This window comes from Pleuronectes platessa, unplaced genomic scaffold (assembly GCF_947347685.1).
Source record: "Pleuronectes platessa unplaced genomic scaffold, fPlePla1.1 scaffold_26, whole genome shotgun sequence".
In the NCBI taxonomy this organism is placed as follows: domain Eukaryota; kingdom Metazoa; phylum Chordata; class Actinopteri; order Pleuronectiformes; family Pleuronectidae; genus Pleuronectes; species Pleuronectes platessa.
Genome location: NW_026519116.1, coordinates 1,314,445 through 1,338,436, shown reverse-complemented (window position 1 = coordinate 1,338,436; position 23,992 = coordinate 1,314,445). Strand labels below are relative to the sequence as shown.

At 36.9% G+C, this 23,992-nt stretch overlaps 1 protein-coding gene across 1 annotated transcript; it reads right to left on the bottom strand.

Moving 5' to 3' along the window:
• Nucleotides 1–1,101: 1,101 nt before the first annotated feature.
• LOC128436413 (golgin subfamily A member 6-like protein 22) lies at nt 1,102–2,660 on the bottom strand. Its single transcript, XM_053418161.1, has 2 exons — nt 1,403–2,660; nt 1,102–1,219 (listed from the first exon to the last, which is right to left on the bottom strand). The coding sequence occupies exon 1, from the start codon at nt 2,599–2,601 to the stop codon at nt 1,543–1,545; it is 1,059 nt and encodes a 352-aa protein (XP_053274136.1). The 5' UTR covers nt 2,602–2,660; the 3' UTR covers nt 1,102–1,219; nt 1,403–1,542.
• Nucleotides 2,661–23,992: the final 21,332 nt, after the last annotated feature.

Here is a 23,992-nt window from a genome sequence, read left to right as displayed (position 1 = left end):
TGTAAATCAAATTAATAAAAAAACTGTCCTTGCACATCCTGTGGGGCGCAAATTCTGTGGGGCGCACATCCTGCGGCGCACATCCTGCTGCGCACATAAATAAAAATAATATTAAAAACAAATTACAATTTATTTTTTTGTAAATCAAATTAATAAAAAAACTGTCCTTGCACATCCTGTGGGGCGCAAATTCTTTGGGGCGCACATCCTGCGGCGCACATCCTGCTGCGCACATAAATAAAAATAATATTAAAAACAAATTACAATTTTTTTTTTTAAATCAAATTAATAAAAAAAATGTTCTTGCACATCCTGTGGGGCGCAAATTATGTGGGGCGCACATCCTGCTGTGCACATAAATAAAAATAATATTAAAACATTTTTACAAAAAAAAATATTTAAATCAAATTAATAAAAAAACTGTGCTTCCACATCCTGTGGGGCGCAAATTCTGTGGGGCGCACATCCTGCGGCGCAAATCCTGCTGCGCACATGAATAAAAATAATATTAAAACATTTTTACAAAAAAACATATTTAAATCAAATTAATAAAAAAACTGTGCTTGCACATTCTGTGGGGCGCAAATTCTGTGGGCCGCAAATCCTGCGGCGCATATCCTGCTGCGCACATAAATAAAAATAATATTAAAAACAAATTACAATTTTTTTTTTTTTAAATCAAATTAATAAAAAAACTGTCCTTGCACATCCTGTGGGGCGCAAATTATGTGGGGCGCACATCCTGCGGCGCACATCCTGCTGCGCAAATAAATAAAAATAATATTAAAACATTTTTACAAAAAAAAATATTTAAATCAAATTAATAAAAAAATGTGCTTGCACATCCTGTGGGGCGCAAATTATGTGGGGCGCACATCCTGCAGCGCACATCCTGCTGCGCACATAAATAAAAATAATATTAAAAACAAATTACAATTTTTTTTTTTTAAATCAAATTAATAAAAAAATTGTCTATAGCGTCCGTTTTCCTATAAAAGGCCGCTAAGAGGCTTAAGTGGGCTCCAGGCTGTTACGCGTCGTACAATGAATCCAAGTCCGGTAATGAATATAGTTTGAGAATTTTATTGCTGTAGACCGAATGACAATTGATGAATGCAAACATGGTTGTTTGACGATGACGACGACGACGACGACGACGACGCTAAACAGAAAATATAATCAGGTGCGCCACTAACCCCCTTTCTCCCCCTCCGCTGATCTAACTGCCCAGGTATATAGATTAAGCCACACCCATGTGTCAATCAAACGGAAGTGACATGCTCCAAAACAGTGTGACTAACCTTTCAAAATAAACAATAAACAAACAGACCAAATATGCATTTTGGCCCCTACAATTCCGGCCCCTAATTATTATGTTTCAAATAATAATTACAAATTTGACATAACAATCAACATAGTATGTAAATATATTTTCTTTCTTCATTATTTGTAATCCGATATACGTTGTCCAAGGAAAGAGTGATTAATCAAAGTCAAGTGTTCAGGAACAAAGTCAAGGGGTCAAAAGTCAGTTTGCGTCAGTCAATGATCCGCTGCCTCCAGTAGTAGGCAGACTTTGGTGATGGGCCTGGTCAGAAATCCGGTCTTTGACTTGATCCGAAGCTGACGTACAAGTCCCTTTTTGTCCATAATGGTCTCCACAATCCCTCCAGTCAACCAGGAGTTGCGAGGCGCTGAATCATCCACAATGATGACGATGTCTCCTGGTGTGAAGTTGCGTCTTATGTTGGACCATTTCTGTCGTTCTTGCAGTTGGGGAAGATACTCCTTAATCCACCTTTTCCAAATCCTTTCCTCCTGTTGCTTCTTTTCTTGATCCTGTAGTTTCCTCTTTGCCTCACATTCTTCCACCTCCCGTCTTCTCACTTTCTCTTCCTCAATTATTCTTTCTTCTTCCTTTCTCTTTTCCTGGGCTAACCTACACTCTTCCTCTTGTCTCCTGATACTCTCTTCTCTCCTCCTGTCTTCCTGGACCCTCTCTTCCTCCATCCTAATCCTTTCCTCCTCAACTCTCTTTCTTTCTTGTTCCTCTCGTCTCTTCTTTTCCTCCTCTAGTCTCTCACGCTGTTGTTGTTCTTCTCTCCTAACCTGCTCCTCCTCTTCTTGTCTCTTCCTCAAAATCATTTGCTCTTCCTCCCGTCTAACTTTCTCTTCTTCTTCAATCCTTTTTCTTTCTTCAGCCTGTCTCCGCTTCTCCTCAGCCAACCTCTCAAGAGCTTCTTCTTGGCTCCTCAACCTCTGCTCTTCCTCTCGTCTAACCTTCTCTTCTTCAATCCTTTTTCTTTCTTCCTCATCTTGTCTTCTTTTCTGCTCAGCCAGTCTCTCAACAGCTTCTTCTGGTTTCCTTTCATCTTCTTTTCTTCCCAGAGGTCCGTTAACTGTCCAGCCGAGCATTGTTTTGACGGCATATGGTCCATCTCCCACACTCCTGATGACTTGAAGTGGTTCCAGAGCCTTTGGTACATCGGAGCCAATCAGCAACTCAATCTCACAGTCCAGTTCAGGTAAGTGAATATTCTTTAAATGATGCCACTGATTGATGTCATTTTGATGTGGGATGTTCCCTTTGTGCACAGGCATAGTCTTCTGAGTGTACACACATGGGAGATCACAGAAATCAGTGCCATGAAGTCCTGTAACCTCTAGGCCTGAAACAATGCTGGTTTCAACGACCTTCTTTTGACCCATTGTTCTCAGAAGAATATTTGATTTTCTTCCCTGGAGATTGAGCTTATTCAGTAGCCCCAATGTGCAAAATGACGCATTGCTTCCCGGGTCAAGGAATGCATATGTATGCACTGTTGTATTCCCCTTCTTGGCCTTTACTTTCACAGGCACTATGGAGAGTTTGCAATTGTCTTCACCGGCCCCAGTAAGACCACTTGTCTGTACCGAGGCTATGGCTCTGATGTCAGCTTCTTCCTTTGTTTGAGGATGATGTTTGTCCATTTCAAATCTTCTTTGGTGGATATGCAGCATCTGAGGATGCTTCAAATTGCATATGTTGCAGCTGAGTCGCTTCCTGCAGTCCTTGCTCATGTGTCCTTTCTGCAGACAACCAAAGCAGGCTCCATTTTCTTTAAGGAAAGTGATTTTCTCATGATGTGCTTTCTTTTCCAATAGGAAACACACCTCCAAAGCATGTCCACCTCCACGTCTCTCACGCTGTTGTTGTTCTTCTCTCCTAACCTGCTCCTCCTCTTCTTGTCTCTTCCTCAAAATCATTTGCTCTTCCTCCCGTCTAACTTTCTCTTCTTCTTCAATCCTTTTTCTTTCTTCAGCCTGTCTCCGCTTCTCCTCAGCCAACCTCTCAAGAGCTTCTTCTTGGCTCCTCAACCTCTGCTCTTCCTCTCGTCTAACCTTCTCTTCTTCAATCCTTTTTCTTTCTTCCTCATCTTGTCTTCTTTTCTGCTCAGCCAGTCTCTCAACAGCTTCTTCTGGTTTCCTTTCATCTTCTTTTCTTCCCAGAGGTCCGTTAACTGTCCAGCCGAGCATTGTTTTGACGGCATATGGTCCATCTCCCACACTCCTGATGACTTGAAGTGGTTCCAGAGCCTTTGGTACATCGGAGCCAATCAGCAACTCAATCTCACAGTCCAGTTCAGGTAAGTGAATATTCTTTAAATGATGCCACTGATTGATGTCATTTTGATGTGGGATGTTCCCTTTGTGCACAGGCATAGTCTTCTGAGTGTACACACATGGGAGATCACAGAAATCAGTGCCATGAAGTCCTGTAACCTCTAGGCCTGAAACAATGCTGGTTTCAACGACCTTCTTTTGACCCATTGTTCTCAGAAGAATATTTGATTTTCTTCCCTGGAGATTGAGCTTATTCATTAGCCCCAATGTGCAAAATGACGCAGTGCTTCCCGGGTCAAGGAATGCATATGTATGCACTGTTGTATTCCCCTTCTTGGCCTTTACTTTCACAGGCACTATGGAGAGTTTGCAATTGTCTTCACCGGCCCCAGTAAGACCACTTGTCTGTACCGAGGCTATGGCTCTGATGTCAGCTTCTTCCTTTGTTTGAGGATGATGTTTGTCCATTTCAAATCTTCTTTGGTGGATATGCAGCATCTGAGGATGCTTCAAATTGCATATGTTGCAGCTGAGTCGCTTCCTGCAGTCCTTGCTCATGTGTCCTTTCTGCAGACAACCAAAGCAGGCTCCATTTTCTTTAAGGAAAGTGATTTTCTCATGATGTGCTTTCTTTTCCAATAGGAAACACACCTCCAAAGCATGTCCACCTCCACAGAACAAACACCTTTTTACAGCCGGCCAACTCTCCATTTTCCTAGGTCCATTTCCATTTTTCTCATGTGCAACTGTCACAGTGGTTGCAAATGTACTTCCTTTGATTTTTGGATGAGGTGGTTTTGACATAAAACCTCTTCCATCCTTGCTTGGTGTGGGAGTGTCTCTGATGTCTCCAAATACTGGATCAGTTGCAATCCTCACTTGTTTTTCAAGGTAATTTACCAGATCCCTGAAGGTAGCTCTTTGGTTGTACCTTTCCTGAAAATCACATGCCACAGATCTCCATTTATCCCTCAGTCGATATGGCAGCTTCTTAATTATAATTAGCAGGTTAGCAGACATGTTGAGCTCTTGCATGTTGTTGACATCTTCCATGGCATTGCAACATCCTCTTAGAAACAGAGTGTATGCTTGTAGTGTTTTTGTGTCATCTGGTTTAATTGACGACCATGAAAGAGCCTTCTCCATGTAGGCTGTAGCAATTTTATGCTCGTTGCCAAAGTGCTTCTGCAGTAAGGATTTTGCCTTCCTGAATCCTCTATCTGCGGTCATATGAAGGCAGCTCCTCACCATTTCTCTTGGTTGTGCTTCGGTATATTGTTCCAGATAATAAAGACAATCTGTGGGGTTTGGGTTCTTGCTTTCGATGTTGTGTTCAAAGGATTTTATGAATGTTTGAAATTGAAGTGGGTCACCATCAAAACGACGAATCTCCTTCTTGGGCATTAAAGAGAGAGACTGTTGTTGAATCATTAATGCAGTGATGTCATTTTGCTTTTCCATGATGTTAAGCATGTTGCTCTGTTCACCATTGCTTGGAGCAGGCAATGTTGTTGGTATTGTAACATGTGCATCCATAGTTAATGTATTTGACTGAATTGTCACTGGCACTGTGGAGAGAGATTGGGTTTGATTAATGTCTCCGTCAGCAGTGGCAATCATTTGTGTTTTCTTTTCACGTTGTTTTTTCTCCATATACGAGTTCATACCATCTGACACTCTTGATCTGTGGCTACGCACACCAGATCTACTTGAGGCTCCAAGAATCTTCATTTTTGCCATTGTAGCAGCAAGATTCCCATCCAGCTCCAGTTGCTCCTTTTTCCTCCTTAGCTCCTCCTCTTGTGCTTCTATGGCATGTTTATCTTTTAGCATTTGTTGTATTACAATAAGAGCAGCCATTTCAGCCTCAGCCTTGATGCATGCAGATGAGGTGGTGGAAAATCTTGAGCATGAAGAATGTGATTTGTGACTCCTGTTGGTAATATTTGACACACTGTCACTTGGCTTTATTTCATCCTGCATGTCAGATATTGCTTTATTCTGTTGGGAAGGAATGGCAGCTGGAACATCAGAGTGTGGTATATTTTCCTTTAATTCAACAGGTGCAACAGGTGCTCCCTCTTCAGGTGGAATGGGAGAGATGACTGATTGTGCAGCAAACACATCTTCAGTCACCTTTCTTGCTTGTTGAAAGTGTCTTTCAATCTCAGAGAGCCATGTCTTTACATCATCAATGAAGTCTGTGTTGTGTTTTATTATGCGTCCAAACCACTCCTTTTGGGTTACCTTTTCCTCTTTGGGAAGTAAAACAATCACTGACTCATGTGCTGCATTTGCATTTTCATACAGTTGTTTGAGTTCATTCAGTTTGAATTGCACTTTCTTTGCATTTTCATCATTTTTCATGAGCCCTTTAATTTCACGTGAGAGCTCTTTCATTTTTTTCACATTTGATTGACATTGCTTTTGAAGAGTTTCCATTTTGCAAGCCAGCGCTTTGGCTGTAAGCTTGACCGTTCTCTTCTCCGTAATTTCCATTTCATTTGAGTCACTCATTATGTGAACTTTCAACGTGCACAATTCACCAAAGCACAGAGCAACACACACAATGCAATCCGCAATGACATTGATTCAGTCACAATGCGATTTCCAACACAACAGCACAGTACAGCAAACGGCGGCCACTGCTCATCACGCAGTCCTCCAATCAGCCCAAACAATTGCCGATCGCGACAAACCAAGCACGCGCAACACAAGCCCAAACAAACAGTCCCCAATGGACAAAACGGCAGCCTTTCCAAACTGTGTTCAACTTCAAACAACTACACAGAAGGATTAACAAACATACCGATTCTGATGGCTGTGATGCGCTGCTGTCACTTCCGCGTTACACCGCTGCTGCAGTCAATTATGTGTCTCTGATTCCAGGCGTCCGCAGAAGAGTCCCCTGTTGCATAGTTCGTTCCGTCCAAAACATCGAGATCCAAGCGATAAGAGCAACGTTGACTCCCGTGGTGTTTTTGGATTATTTCTGTTTACTAAATATAGCGTCCGTTTTCCTATAAAAGGCCGCTAAGAGGCTTAAGTGGGCTCCAGGCTGTTACGCGTCGTACAATGAATCCAAGTCCGGTGATGAATATAGTTTGAGAATTTTATTGCTGTAGACCGAATGACAATTGATGAATGCAACCATGGTTGTTTGACGATGACGACGACGACGACGACGACGACGCTAAACAGAAAATATAATCAGGTGCGCCACTAACCCCCTTTCTCTCCCTCCGCTGATCTGACTGCCCAGGTAGATAGATTAAGCCACACCCATGTGTCAATCAAACGGAAGTGACATGCTCCAAAACAGTGTGACTAACCTTTCAAAATAAACAATAAACAAACGGACCAAATATGCATTTTGGCCCCTACACTGTCCTTGCACATCCTGTGGGGCGCAAATTCTGTGGGGCGCACATGCTGCGGCGCACATCCTGCTGAGCACATAAATAAAAATAATATTAAAAACAAATTACAATTTTTTTTTTTAAATCAAATTAATAAAAAAACTGTGGTTGCACATCCTGTGGGGCGCAAATTCTGTGGGGCGCACATCCAGCTGCGCACATTAATAAAAATAATATTAAAAACAATTTACAATTTTTTTTTTTTTTAAATCAAATTAATAAAAAAACTGTGCTTGCACATCCTGTGGGGCGCAAATTATGTGGGGCGCACATCCTGCAGCGCACATCCTGCTGTGCACATAAATAAAAATAATATTAAAAACAAATTACAATTTTTTTTTTTTAAATCAAATTAATAAAAAAACTGTGCTTGCACATCCTGTCGGGCGCAAATTCTGTGGGGCGCACATCCTGCGGCGCACATCCTGCTGCGCACATAAATAAAAATAATATTAAAACATTTTTACAAAAAAAAATATTTAAATATAACTAATAAAAAACCTTGCTTGCACATCCTGTGGGGCGCAAATTATGTGGTGCGCACATCCTGCAGCGCACATCCTGCTGCGCAAATAAATAAAAATAAAATTTAAAAAAATTTACAATTTTTTTTTTTTTTAAATCAAATTAATAAAAAAACTGTGCTTGCACATCCTGTGGGGCGCAAATTATGTGGGGCGCAAATTCTGTGGGGCGCACATCCTGCGGCGCACATCCTGCTGCGCATATAAATAAAAATAAAATAAAACATTTTTACAAAAAAAAATATTTAAATCAAATTAATAAAAAAACTGTGCTTGCACATCCTGTGGGGCGCAAATTCTGTGGGACGCACATCCTGCTGCGCACATAAATAAAAATAATATTAAAACATTTTTACAAAAAAAAATATTTAAATCAAATTAATAAAAAAACTGTGCTTGCACATCCTGTGGGGCGCAAATTCTGTGGGGCGCACATGCTGCAGCGCACATCCTGCTGCGCACATAAATAAAAATAATATTAAAAACAAATTACAATTTTTTTTTTTTAATCAAATTAATAAAAAAACTGTCCTTGCACATCCTGTGGGGCGCAAATTCTGTGGGGCGCACATCCTGCGGCGCACATCCTGCTGTGCACATGAATAAAAATAATATTAAAACATTTTTACAAAAAAATATATGTAAATCAAATAAATAAAAAAACTGTGCTTGCACATCCTGTCGGGCGCAAATTCTGTGGGGCGCACATCCTGCGGCGCACATCCTGCTGCGCACATAAATAAAAATAATATTAAAACATTTTGACAAAAAAAAATATTTAAATATAACTAATAAGAAACCTTGCTTGCACATCCTGTGGGGCGCAAATTCTGTGGGGCGCACATCCTGCGGCGCACATCCTGCTGCGCACATAAATAAAAATAATATTAAAACATTTTTACAAAAAAAAATATTTAAATATAACTAATAAAAAACCTTGCTTGCACATCCTGTGGGGCGCAAATTATGTGGTGCGCACATCCTGCAGCGCACATCCTGCTGCGCAAATAAATAAAAATAAAATTTAAAAAAATTTACAATTTTTTTTTTTTTTAAATCAAATTAATAAAAAAACTGTGCTTGCACATCCTGTGGGGCGCAAATTATGTGGGGCGCAAATTCTGTGGGGCGCACATCCTGCGGCGCACATCCTGCTGCGCACATAAATAAAAATAAAATAAAACATTTTTACAAAAAAAAATATTTAAATCAAATTAATAAAAAAACTGTGCTTGCACATCCTGTGGGGCGCAAATTCTGTGGGACGCACATCCTGCTGCGCACATAAATAAAAATAATATTAAAACATTTTTACAAAAAAAAATATTTAAATCAAATTAATAAAAAAACTGTGCTTGCACATCCTGTGGGGCGCAAATTCTGTGGGGCGCACATGCTGCAGCGCACATCCTGCTGCGCACATAAATAAAAATAATATTAAAAACAAATTACAATTTTTTTTTTTTAATCAAATTAATAAAAAAACTGTCCTTGCACATCCTGTGGGGCGCAAATTCTGTGGGGCGCACATCCTGCGGCGCACATCCTGCTGTGCACATGAATAAAAATAATATTAAAACATTTTTAAAAAAAAATATATGTAAATCAAATAAATAAAAAAACTGTGCTTGCACATCCTGTCGGGCGCAAATTCTGTGGGGCGCACATCCTGCGGCGCACATCCTGCTGCGCACATAAATAAAAATAATATTAAAACATTTTGACAAAAAAAAATATTTAAATATAACTAATAAGAAACCTTGCTTGCACATCCTGTGGGGCGCAAATTCTGTGGGGCGCACATCCTGCGGCGCACATCCTGCTGCGCACATAAATAAAAATAATATTAAAACATTTTTACAAAAAAAAATATTTAAATATAACTAATAAAAAACCTTGCTTGCACATCCTGTGGGGCGCAAATTATGTGGTGCGCACATCCTGCAGCGCACATCCTGCTGCGCAAATAAATAAAAATAAAATTAAAAAAAATTTACAATTTTTTTTTTTTAAATCAAATTAATAAAAAAACTGTGCTTGCACATCCTGTGGGGCGCAAATTCTGTGGGACGCACATCCTGCTGCGCACATAAATAAAAATAATATTAAAACATTTTTACAAAAAAAAATATTTAAATCAAATTAATAAAAAAACTGTGCTTGCACATCCTGTGGGGCGCACATCCTGCGGCGCACATCCTGCTGCGCAAATTAATAAAAATAATATTAAAACATTTTTACAAAAAAAAATATTTAAATCAAATTAATAAAAAAATGTGCTTGCACATCCTGTGGGGCGCAAATTATGTAGGACGCACATCCTGCAGCGCACATCCTGCTGCGCACATAAATAAAAATAATATTAAAAACAAATTACAATTTTTTTTTTTTAAATCAAATTAATAAAAAAACTGTGGTTGCACATCCTGTGGGGCGCAAATTCTGTGGGGCGCACATCCAGCTGCGCACATTAATAAAAATAGTATTAAAAACAATTTACAATTTTTTTTTTTTTTAAATCAAATTAATAAAAAAACTGTGCTTGCACATCCTGTGGGGCGCAAATTTTGTGGGGCGCAAATTCTGTGGGGCGCACATCCTGCGGCGCACATCCTGCTGCGCACATAAATAAAAATAAAATAAAACATTTTTACCAAAAAAAATATTTAGATCAAATTAATAAAAAAACTGTGCTTGCACATCCTGTGGGGTGCAAATTCTGTGGGACGCACATGCTGCAGCGCACATCCTGCTGCGCACATAAATAAAAATAATATTAAAACATTTTTACAAAAAAAAATATTTAAATCAAATTAATAAAAAAACTGTGCTTGCACATCCTGTGGGGCGCAAATTCTGTGGGGCGCACATGCTGCAGCGCACATCCTGCTGCGCACATAAATAAAAATAATATTAAAAACAAATTACAATTTTTTTTTTTTAATCAAATTAATAAAAAAACTGTCCTTGCACATCCTGTGGGGCGCAAATTATGTGGGACGCACATCCTGCAGCGCACATCCTGCTGCGCACATAAATAAAAATAATATTAAAAACAAATTACAATTTTTTTTTTTTAAATCAAATTAATAAAAAAACTGTGGTTGCACATCCTGTGGGGCGCAAATTCTGTGGGGCGCACATCCAGCTGCGCACATTAATAAAAATAGTATTAAAAACAATTTTTTTTTTTTTTAAATCAAATTAATAAAAAAACTGTGCTTGCACATCCTGTGGGGCGCAAATTATGTGGGGCACACATCCTGCGGCGCACATCCTGCTGCGCACATAAATAAAAATAATATTAAAAACAAATTACAATTTTTTTTTTTTAAATCAAATTAATAAAAAAACTGTGGTTGCACATCCTGTGGGGCGCAAATTCTTTGGGGCGCACATCCAGCTGCGCACATTAATAAAAATAGTATTAAAAACAATTTACAATTTTTTTTTTTTTTAAATCAAATTAATAAAAAAACTGTGCTTGCACATTCTGTGGGGCGCGAATTCTGTGGGGCGCACATCCTGCGGCGCACATCCTGCTGCGCACATAAATAAAAATAATATTAAAACATTTTTACAAAAAAAAATATTTACATCAAATTATTAAAAAAACTGTGCTTGAACATCCTGTGGGGCGCAAATTCTGTGGGGAGCACATCCTGTGGCGCACATCCTGCTGCGCACATAAATAAAAATAATATTAAAACATTTTTACAAAAATTTTTTTAAATCAAATTAATAAAAAAACTGTGGTTGCACATCCTGTGGGGCGCAAATTCTTTGGGGCGCACATCCAGCTGCGCACATTAATAAAAATAGTATTAAAAACAATTTACAATTTTTTTTTTTTTTAAATCAAATTAATAAAAAAACTGTGCTTGCACATTCTGTGGGGCGCAAATTCTGTGGGGCGCACATCCTGCGGCGCACATCCTGCTGCGCACATAAATAAAAATAATATTAAAACATTTTTACAAAAAAAAATATTTACATCAAATTATTAAAAAAACTGTGCTTGAACATCCTGTGGGGCGCAAATTCTGTGGGGCGCACATCCTGTGGCGCACATCCTGCTGCGCACATAAATAAAAATAAAATGAAACATTTTTACAAAAAGAAATATTTAAATCAAATTAATAAAAAAACTGTGCTTGCACATCCTGTGGGGCGCAAATACTGTGGGGCGCACATCCTGCGGCGCACATCCTGCTGCGCACATGAATAAAAATAATATTAAAAACAAATTACAATTTTTTTTTTTTAAATCAAATTAATAAAAAAACTGTCCTTGCACATCCTGTGGGGCGCAAATTCTGTGGGGCGCACATCCTGCGGCGCACATCCTGCTGCGCAAATAAATAAAAATAATATTAAAACATTTTAACAAAAAAAAATATTTAAATCAAATTAATAAAAAAATGTGCTTGCACATCCTGTGGGGCGCAAATTATGTGGGGCGCACATCCTGCAGCGCACATCCTGCTGCGCACATAAATAAAAATAATATTAAAAACAAATTACAATTTTTTTTTTTTAAATCAAATTAATAAAAAAACTGTGCTTGCACATCCTGTGGGGCGCAAATTCTGTGGGGCGCACATGCTGCGGCGCACATCCTGCTGCGCACATAAATAAAAATAATATTAAAAACAAATTACAATTTTTTTTTAAAAATCAAATTAATAAAAAAACTGTCCTTGCACATCCTGTGGGGCGCAAATTCTGTGGGGCGCACATCCAGCTGCGCACATTAATAAAAATAATATTAAAAACAATTTACAATTTTTTTTTTTTTTAAATCAAATTAATAAAAAAACTGTGCTTGCACATCCTCTGGGGCGCAAATTCTGTGGGGCGCACATCCTGCTGCGCACATAAATAAAAATGATATTAAAACATTTTTACAAAAAAAATATTTAAATCAAATTAATAAAAAAACTGTGCTTGCACATCCTGTGGGGCGCAAATTCTGTGGGGCGCACATCCTGCGGCGCACATCCTGCTGCGCACATAAATAAAAATAATATTAAAACATTTTTACAAAAAAAAATATTTAAATCAAATTAATAAAAAAACTGTGCTTGAACATCCTGTGGGGCGCAAATTATGTGAGGCGCACATCCTACGGCGCACATCCTGCTGTGCACATGAATAAAAATCAAATTAAAAAAAATTCACAATTTTTTTTTTTTAAATCAAATTAATAAAAAAACTGTGCTTGCACATCCTGTGGGGCGCAAATTCTGTGGGGCGCAAATTCTGTGGGGCGCACATCCTGCTGCGCACATAAATAAAAAAATATTAAAAAATTAAAAAAAAAAAAAGATTAAAATCAAATTAATAAAAAAACTGTGCTCGCACATCCTGTGGGGCGCAAATTCTGTGCGGCGCACATCCAGCTGCGCACATTAATAAAAATAATATTAAAAACAATTTACAATTTTTTTTTTTTTAATCAAATTAATAAAAAAACTGTGCTTGCACATCCTGTCGGGCGCAAATTCTGTGGGGCGCAAATTCTGTGGGGCGCACATTCTGCGGCGCACATCCTGCTGCGCACATAAATAAAAATAATATTAAAACATTTTTACAAAAAAATATTTAAATCAAATTAATAAAAAAACTGTGCTTGCACATCCTGTGGGGCGCAAATTCTGTGGGGCGCACATCCTGCGGCACACATCCTGCTGCGCATATAAATAAAAATAATATTGAAACAAATTTACAAGTTTTTTTTTTTAAATCAAATTAATAAAAAAACTGTGCTTGCACATCCTGTGGGGCGCAAATTCTGTGGGGCGCACATCCTTTGGCGCACATCCTGCTGCGCACATAAATAAAAATAATATTAAAAACAAATTACAATTTTTTTTTTTTAAATCAAATTAATAAAAAAACTGTGCTTGCACATCCTGTGGGGCGCAAATTCTGTGGGGCGCACATCCTGCAGCGCAAATCCTGCTACGCACATAAATACAAATATTATTAAAAACAATTTACAATTTTTTTTTTTTAAATCAAATTAATAGAAAAACTGTCCTTGCACATCCTGTGGGGCGCAAATTCTGTGGGGCGCACATCCTGTGGCGCACATCCTGCTGTGCACATGAATAAAAATAATATTAAAACATTTTTACAAAAAAAAATATTTAAATCAAATTAATAAAAAAACTGTGCTTGCACATCCTGTGGGGCGCACATCCTGCGGCGCACATCCTGCTGCGCACATACATAAAAATAATATTAAAAACAAATTACAATTTTTTTTTTTAAATCAAATTAATAAAAAAACTGTTCTTGCACATCCTGTGGGGCGCAAATTCTGTGGGGCGCACATCCTGCGGCGCACATCCTGCTGCGCACATAAATAAAAATAATATTAAAACATTTTTACAAAAAAAAATATTTAAATCAAATTAATAAAAAAACTGTGCTTGCACATCCTGTGGGGCGCAAATTCTGTGGGGCGCACATCCTGCGGCGCACATCCTGCTGCGCACATAAATAAAAATAATATTAAAAACAAATTACAATTTTTTTTTTGAATCAAATTAATAAAAAAACTGTCCTTGCACATCCTGTGGGGCGCAAATTCTGTGGGGCGCACATCCTGCGGCGCAAATCCTGCTGCGCACAAGAATCAAAATAATATTAAAACATTTTTACAAAAAAAAATATTTAAATATAATTAATAAAAAACCTTGCTTGCACATACCTGTTGGGCGCAAATTATGTGGGGCACAAATTCTGTGGGGCGCACATCCTGCGGCGCACATCCTGCTGCGCACATGAATAAAAATAATATTAAAACATTTTTACAAAAAAAATATTTAAATCAAATTAATAAAAAAACTGTCCTTGCACATCCTGTGGGGCGCAAATTCTGTGGGGCGCACATCCTGTGGCGCACATCCTGCTGCGCACATAAATAAAAATAATATTAAAAACGTTTTTACAAAAAAAAATATTTAAATCAAATTAATAAAAAAACTGTGCTTGCACGTCCTGTGGGGCGCAAATTATGTGGGGCGCACATCCCACGGCGCACATCCTGCTGCGCAAATAAATAAAAATAAAATTAAAAAATATTTACAATTTTTTTTTTTCAAATCAAATTAATAAAAAAACTGTGCTTGCACATCCTGTGGGGCGCAAATTCTGTGGGGCGCACATCCTGTGGCGCACATCCTGCTGCGCACATAAATAAAAATAAAATAAAACATTTTTACAAAAAAAATATTTAAATCAAATTATTAAAAAAACTGTGCTTGAACATCCTGTGGGGCGCAAATTCTGTGGGGCGCACATCCTGCGGGGCACATCCTGCTGCGCACATAAATAAAAATAATATTAAAACATTTTTACAAAAAAAAATATTTAAATCAAATTAATAAAAAAACTGTGCTTGAACATCCTGTGGGGCGCAAATTATGTGAGGCGCACATCCTACGGCGCACATCCTGCTGTGCACATGAATAAAAATAATATTAAAACATTTTTACAAAAAAATATATTTAAATCAAATAAATAAAAAAACTGTGCTTGCACATCCTGTGGGGCGCAAATTCTGTGGGGCGCACATCCTGCGGCACACATCCTGCTGCGCACAAAAATAAAAATAATATTGAAACATTTTTACAAAAAACAAATATTTAAATATAACTAATAAAAAACCTTGCTTGCACATCCTGTGGGGCGCAAATTATGTTGGTCGCACATCCTGCAGCGCACATCCTGCTGCGCAAATAAATAAAAATCAAATTAAAAAAAATTCACAATTTTTTTTTTTTAAATCAAATTAATAAAAAAACTGTGCTTGCACATCCTGTGGGGCGCAAATTCTGTGGGGCGCAAATTCTGTGGGGCGCACATCCTGCTGCGCACATAAATAAAAAAATATTAAAAAATTTAAAAAAAAAAAAGATTAAAATCAAATTAATAAAAAAACTGTGCTCGCACATCCTGTGGGGCGCAAATTCTGTGCGGCGCACATCCAGCTGCGCACATTAATAAAAATAATATTAAAAACAATTTACAATTTTTTTTTTTTTAAATCAAATTAATAAAAAAACTGTGCTCGCACATCCTGTGGGGCGCAAATTCTGTGCGGCGCACATCCAGCTGCGCACATTAATAAAAATAATATTAAAAACAATTTACAATTTTTTTTTTTTTAAATCAAATTAATAAAAAAACTGTGCTTGCACATCCTGTGGGGCGCAAATTATGTGGTGCGCAAATTCTGTGGGGCGCACATCCTGCGGCGCACATCCTGCTGCGCACATAAATAAAAATAATATTAAAACATTTTTACAAAAAAAATATTTAAATCAAATTAATAAAAAAACTGTCCTTGCACATCCTGTGGGGCGCAAATTCTGTGGGGCGCACATCCTGCGGCGCAAATCCTGCTGCGCACATGAATAAAAATGAAATAAAACATTTTTACAAAAAAAAATATTTAAATCAAATTAATAAAAAAACTGTGCTTGCACATCCTGTGGGGCGCAAATTCTGTGGGGCGCACATCCTGCGGCGCACATCCTGCTGCGCACATAAATAAAAATAATATTAAAACATTTTTACAAAAAAAATATTTAAATCAAATTAATAAAAAAACTGTCCTTGCACATCCTGTGGGGCGCAAATTCTGTGGGGCGCACATCCTGCGGCGCACATCCTGCTGCGCAAATAAATAAAAATAATATTAAAAACAATTTACAATTTTTTTTTTTTTAATCAAATTAATAAAAAAACTGTGCTTGCACATCCTGTCGGGCGCAAATTCTGTGGGGCGCAAATTCTGTGGGGCGCACATTCTGCGGCGCACATCCTGCTGCGCACATAAATAAAAATAATATTAAAAACAAATTACAATTTTTTTTTTTAAATCAAATTAATAAAAAAACTGTCCTTGCACATCCTGTGGGGCGCAAATTATGTGGGGCGCACATCCTGCGGCGCACATCCTGCTGCGCACATAAATAAAAATAATATTAAAACATTTTTACAAAAAAAATATTTAAATCAAATTAATAAAAAAACTGTCCTTGCACATCCTGTGGGGCGCAAATTCTGTGGGGCGCACATCCTGCGGCACACATCCTGCTGCGCACATAAATAAAAATAATATTAAAACATTTTTACAAAAAAAATATTTAAATCAAATTAATAAAAAAACTGTGCTTGCACATCCTGTGGGGCGCAAATTCTGTGGGGCGCAAATTCTGTGGGGCGCAAATTCTGTGGGGCGCACATCCTGCTGCGCACATAAATAAAAAAATATTAAAAAATTAAAAAAAAAAAAAGATTAAAATCAAATTAATAGAAAAACTGTCCTTGCACATCCTGTGGGGCGCAAATTCTGTGGGGCGCACATCCTGCGGCGCACATCCTGCTGCGCACATAAATAAAAATAATATTAAAAACAAATTACAATTTTTTTTTTTTTAAATCAAATTAATAAAAAAACTGTCCATGCACATCCTGTGGGGCTCAAATTCTGTGGGGCGCACATCCTGCGGCGCACATCCTGCTGCGCACATAAATAAAAATAATATTAAAAATTTTTTACAAAAAAAAATATTTAAATCAAATTAATAAAAAAACTGTGCTTGCACATCCTGTGGGGCGCAAATTCTGTGGGGCGCGCGCACATCCTGCTGCGCACATAAATAAAAATAATATTAAAACATTTTTACAAAAAAATATTTAAATCAAATTAATAAAAAAACTGTGCTTGCACATCCTGTGGGGCGCAAATTCTGTGGGGCGCACATCCTGCGGCACACATCCTGCTGCGCATATAAATAAAAATAATATTGAAACAAATTTACAAGTTTTTTTTTTTAAATCAAATTAATAAAAAAACTGTGCTTGCACATCCTGTGGGGCGCAAATTCTGTGGGGCGCACATCCTTTGGCGCACATCCTGCTGCGCACATAAATAAAAATAATATTAAAAACAAATTACAATTTTTTTTTTTTAAATCAAATTAATAAAAAAACTGTGCTTGCACATCCTGTGGGGCGCAAATTCTGTGGGGCGCACATCCTGCAGCGCACATCCTGCTACGCACATAAATACAAATATTATTAAAAACAATTTACAATTTTTTTTTTTAAATCAAATTAATAGAAAAACTGTCCTTGCACATCCTGTGGGGCGCAAATTCTGTGGGGCGCACATCCTGTGGCGCACATCCTGCTGTGCACATGAATAAAAATAATATTAAAACATTTTTACAAAAAAAAATATTTAAATCAAATTAATAAAAAAACTGTGCTTGCACATCCTGTGGGGCGCAAATTCTGTGGGGCGCACATCCTGCGGCGCACATCCTGCTGCGCAGATACATAAAAATAATATTAAAACATTTTTACAAAAAAAAATATTTAAATCAAATTAATAAAAAAACTGTGCTTGCACATCCTGTGGGGCGCAAATTCTGTGGGGCGCACATCCTGCGGCGCACATCCTGCTGCGCACATAAATAAAAATAATATTAAAAACAAATTACAATTTTTTTTTTGAATCAAATTAATAAAAAAACTGTCCTTGCACATCCTGTGGGGCGCAAATTCTGTGGGGCGCACATCCTGCGGCGCAAATCCTGCTGCGCACAAGAATCAAAATAATATTAAAACATTTTTACAAAAAAAAATATTTAAATATAATTAATAAAAAACCTTGCTTGCACATACCTGTGGGGCGCAAATTATGTGGGGCACAAATTCTGTGGGGCGCACATCCTGCGGCGCACATCCTGCTGCGCACATGAATAAAAATAATATTAAAACATTTTTACAAAAAAAATATTTAAATCAAATTAATAAAAAAACTGTCCTTGCACATCCTGTGGGGCGCAAATTCTGTGGGGCGCACATCCTGTGGCGCACATCCTGCTGCGCACATGAATAAAAATAATATTAAAAACGTTTTTACAAAAAAAAATATTTAAATCAAATTAATAAAAAAACTGTCCTTGCACATCCTGTGGGGCGCAAATTCTGTGGGGCGCACATCCTGTGGCGCACATCCTGCTGCGCAGATACATAAAAATAATATTAAAACATTTTTACAAAAAAAAATATTTAAATCAAATTAATAAAAAAACTGTGCTTGCACGTCCTGTGGGGCGCAAATTATGTGGGGCGCACATCCCACGGCGCACATCTTGCTGCGCACATAAATAAAAATAATATTAAAAACAAATTACAATTTTTTTTTTAAATCAAATTAATAAAAAAACTGTCCTTGCACATCCTGTGGGGCGCAAATTATGTGGGGCGCACATCCTGCGGCGCACATCCTGCTGCGCACGTAAATAAAAATAATATTAAAAACAATTTACAATTTTTTTTTTTTAAATCAAATTAATAAAAAAACTGTGCTTGCACATCCTGTGGGGCGCAAATTCTGTGGGGCGCACATCCTGCGGCGCAAATCCTGCTGCGCACAAGAATCAAAATAATATTAAAACATTTTTACAAAAAAAACATTTAAATATAACTAATAAAAAACCTTGCTTGCACATCCTGTGGGGCGCAAATTATGTGGGGCGCACATCCTCTGGCGCACATCCTGCTGCGCACATAAATAAAAATAATATTAAAACATTTTTACAAAAAAAATATTTAAATCAAATTAATAAAAAAACTGTGCTTGCACATCCTGTGGGGCGCAAATTATGTGGGGCACAAATTCTGTGGGGTGCACATCCTGCGGCGCACATCCTGCTGCGCACATAAATAAAAATAATATTAAAACATTTTTACAAAAAAATATATTAAAATCAAATTAATAAAAAAACTGTGCTTGCACATTCTGGTGGGCGCAAATTCTGTGGGGCGCAAATCCTGCGGCGCACATCCTGCTGCGCATATAAATAAAAATAATGTTAAAACATTTTTATAAAAAAAAATATATACATCAAATTAATAAAAAAACTGTGCTTGCACATCCTGTGGGGCGCAAATTATGTGGGGCGCACATCATGCGGCGCACATCCTGCTGCGCACATAAATAAAAACAATATTAAAAACAAATTAAACATTTTTTTTTTAAATCAAATTAATAAAAAAACTGTCCATGCACATCCTGTGGGGCGCACATCCTGCGGCGCACATCCTGCTGCGCACATAAATAAAAATCAAATAAAACATTTTTACAAAAAAAAATATTTAAATCAAATTAATAAAAAAACTGTGCTTGCACATCCTGTGGGGCGCAAATTCTGTGGGAAGCACATCCTGCGGCGCACATCCAGCTGCGCACATTAATACAAATAATATTTAAACATTTTTACAAAAAAAAATATTTAAATATAACTAATAAAAAAACTGTGCTTGCACATCCTTTGGGGCGCAAATTATGTGGGGCGCACATCCTGCGGCGCACATCCTGCTGTGCACATGAATAAAAATAATATTAAAAACAAATTACAATTTTTTTTTTAAATTCAAATTAATACAAAAACTGTGCTTTCACATCCTGTGGGGCGCAAATTCTGTGGGGCGCACATCCTGCGGCGCACATCCTGCTGTGCACATGAATATAAATAATATTAAAACATTTTTACAAAAAAAAATATTTAAATATAACTAATAAAAAACCTTGCTTGCACATCCTGTGGGGCGCAAATTCTGTGGGTCGCACATCCTGCAGCGCACATCCTGCTGCGCAAATAAATAAAAATAAAATTAAAAAAAATTTACAATATTTTTTTTTTAAATCAAATTAATAAAAATACTGTCCATGCACATCCTGTGGGGCGCAAATTCTGTGGGGCGCACATCCTGCTGCGCACATAAATAAAAATAATATTAAAAACAAATTACAATTTTTTTTTTAAAATCAAATTAATAAAAAAACTGTCCTTGCACATCCTGTGGGGCGCACATCCTGCGGCGCACATCCTGCTGCAAACATAAATAAAAATAATATTAAAAACAAATTACAATTTTTTTTTTAAAATCAAATTAATAAAAAAACTGTGCTTGCACATCCTGTGGGGCGCAAATTCTGTGGGGCGCACATCCTGCGGCGCACATCCTGCTGCGCACATAAATAAAAATAATATTAAAACATTTTTACAAAAAAAAATATTTAAATCAAATTAATAAAAAAACTGTGCTTGCACATCCTGTGGGGCGCAAATTATGTGGGGCGCACATGCTGCGGCGCACATCCTGCTGCGCACATAAATAAAAATAATATTAAAAACAAATTACAATTTTTTTTTTAAATTCAAATTAATACAAAAACTGTGCTTTCACATCCTGTGGGGCGCAAATTCTGTGGGGCGCACATCCTGCGGCGCACATCCTGCTGTGCACATGAATATAAATAATATTAAAACATTTTTACAAAAAAAAATATTTAAATATAACTAATAAAAAACCTTGCTTGCACATCCTGTGGGGCGCAAATTCTGTGGGTCGCACATCCTGCAGCGCACATCCTGCTGCGCAAATAAATAAAAATAAAATTAAAAAAAATTTACAATATTTTTTTTTTAAATCAAATTAATAAAAATACTGTCCATGCACATCCTGTGGGGCGCAAATTCTGTGGGGCGCACATCCTGCTGCGCACATAAATAAAAAAATATTAAAAAATTAAAAAAAAAAAAAGATTAAAATCAAATTAATAAAAAAACTGTGCTCGCACATCCTGTGGGGCGCAAATTCTGTGCGGCGCACATCCTGCTGCGCACATAAATAAAAACAATATTAAAAACAAATTAAAATTTTTTTTTTTAAATCAAATTAATAAAAATACTGTCCATGCACATCCTGTGGGGCGCAAATTCTGTGGGGCGCACATCCTGCGGCGTACATCCTGCTGCGCACATAAATAAAAATCAAATAAAACATTTTTACAAAAAAAAATATTTAAATCAAATTAATAAAAAAACTGTGCTTGCACATCCTGTGGGGCGCAGATTCTGTGGGGCGCACATCCTGCGGCGCACATCCTGCTGCGCACATAAATAAAAATAATATTAAAACATTTTTACAAAAAAAAATATTTAAATCAAATTAATAAAAAAACTGTGCTTGCACATCCTGTGGGGCGCAAATTATGTGGGGCGCACATGCTGCGGCGCACATCCTGCTGCGCACATAAATAAAAATAATATTAAAAACAAATTACAATTTTTTTTTTTAAATCAAATTAATAAAAAAACTGTCCTTGCACATCCTGTGGGGCGCAAATTCTGTGGGGCGCACATCCTGCGGCGCTAATCCTGCTGCGCACATGAATAAAAATAATATTAAAACATTTTTACAAAAAAAAATATTTAAATCAAATTAATAAAAAAACTGTGCTTGCACATCCTGTGGGGCGCAAATTCTGTGGGAAGCACATCCTGCGGCGCACATCCAGCTGCGCACATGAATACAAATAATATTAAAACATTTTTACAAAAAAAAATATTTAAATATAACTAATAAAAAAACTGTGCTTGCACATCCTTTGGGGCGCAAATTATGTGGGGCGCACATCCTGCGGCGCACATCCTGCTGTGCACATGAATAAAAATAATATTAAAAACAAATTACAATTTTTTTTTTTAATTCAAATTAATACAAAAACTGTGCTTTCACATCCTGTGGGGCGCAAATTCTGTGGGGCGCACATCCTGCGGCGCACATCCTGCTGTGCACATGAATATAAATAATATTAAAACATTTTTACAAAAAAAAATATTTAAATATAACTAATAAAAAACCTTGCTTGCAAATCCTGTGGGGCGCAAATTCTGTGGGGCGCACATCCTGCAGCGCACATCCTGCTGCGCAAATAAATAAAAATAAAATTAAAAAAAATTTACAATATTTTTTTTTTAAATCAAATTAATAAAAATACTGTCCATGCACATCCTGTGGGGCGCAAATTCTGTGGGGCGCACATCCTGCTGCGCACATAAATAAAAATAATATTAAAAACAAATTACAATTTTTTTTTTAAAATCAAATTAATAAAAAAACTGTCCTTGCACATCCTGTGGGGCGCACATCCTGCGGCGCACATCCTGCTGCAAACATAAATAAAAATAATATTAAAACATTTTTACAAAAAAAAATATTTAAATATAACTAATAAAAAACCTTGCTTGCACATCCTTTGGGGCGCAAATTATGTGGGGCGCACATCCTGCAGCGCACATCCTGCTGCGCAAATAAATAAAAATAAAATTAAAAAAAATTTACAATTTTTTTTTTTTAAATCAAATTAATAAAAAAACTGTGATTGCACATCCTGTGGGGCGCAAATTATGTGGTGCACAAATTCTGTGGGGCGCACATCCTGCGGCGCACATCCTGCTGCGCACATAAATAAAAATAATATTAAAACATTTTTACAAAAAAAATATTTAAATCAAATTAATAAAAAAACTGTCCTTGCACATCCTGTGGGGCGCAAATTCTGTGGGGCGCACATCCTGCGGCGCAAATCCTGCTGCGCACATGAATAAAAATGAAATAAAACATTTTTACAAAAAAAAATATTTAAATCAAATTAATAAAAAAACTGTGCTTGCACATCCTGTGGGGCGCAAATTCTGTGGGGCGCACATCCTGCGGCGCACATCCTGCTGCGCACATAAATAAAAATAATATTAAAACATTTTTACAAAAAAAAATATTTAAATCAAATTAATAAAAAAACTGTGCTTGCACATCCTGTGGGGCGCAAATTCTGTGGGGCGCACATCCTGCGTCGCACATCCTGCTGCGCACATAAATAAAAATAATATTAAAATCAAATTACAATTTTTTTTTTAAATCAAATTAATAAAAAAACTGTCCTTGCACATCCTGTGGGGCGCACATCCTGCGGCGCACATCCTGCTGCGCACATAAATAAAAATAATATTAAAACATTTTTACAAAAAAAATATTTAAATCAAATTAATAAAAAAACTGTCCTTGCACATCCTGTGGGGCGCAAATTCTGTGGGGCGCACATCCTGCGGCACACATCCTGCTGCGCACATAAATAAAAATAATATTAAAACATTTTTACAAAAAAAAATATTTAAATTAAATTAATAAAAAGACTGTGCTTGCACATCCTGTGGGGCGCAAATTCTGTGGGGCGCACATCCTGCTGCGCACATAAATAAAAATAATATTAAAAACAAATTACAATTTTTTTTTTTTAAGTCAAATTAATAGAAAAACTGTCCTTGCACATCCTGTGGGGCGCAAATTCTGTGGGCCGCAAATCCTGCGGCGCACATCCTGCTGCGCACATAAATAAAAATAATATTAAAACATTTTTACAAAAAAAATATTTAAATCAAATTAATAAAAAAACTGTGCTTGCACATCCTGTGGGGCGCAAATTCTGTGGGGCGCACATCCTGCTGCGCACATAATTAAAATAATATTAAAAACAATTTACATTTTTTTTTTTAAAATCAAATTAAT

Coding starts and splice junctions, on each gene's coding strand:
- LOC128436413 (XM_053418161.1), bottom strand. CDS start 2,601: ATGCCTGTGCACAAAGGGAACATCCCACATCAAAATGACATCAATCAG.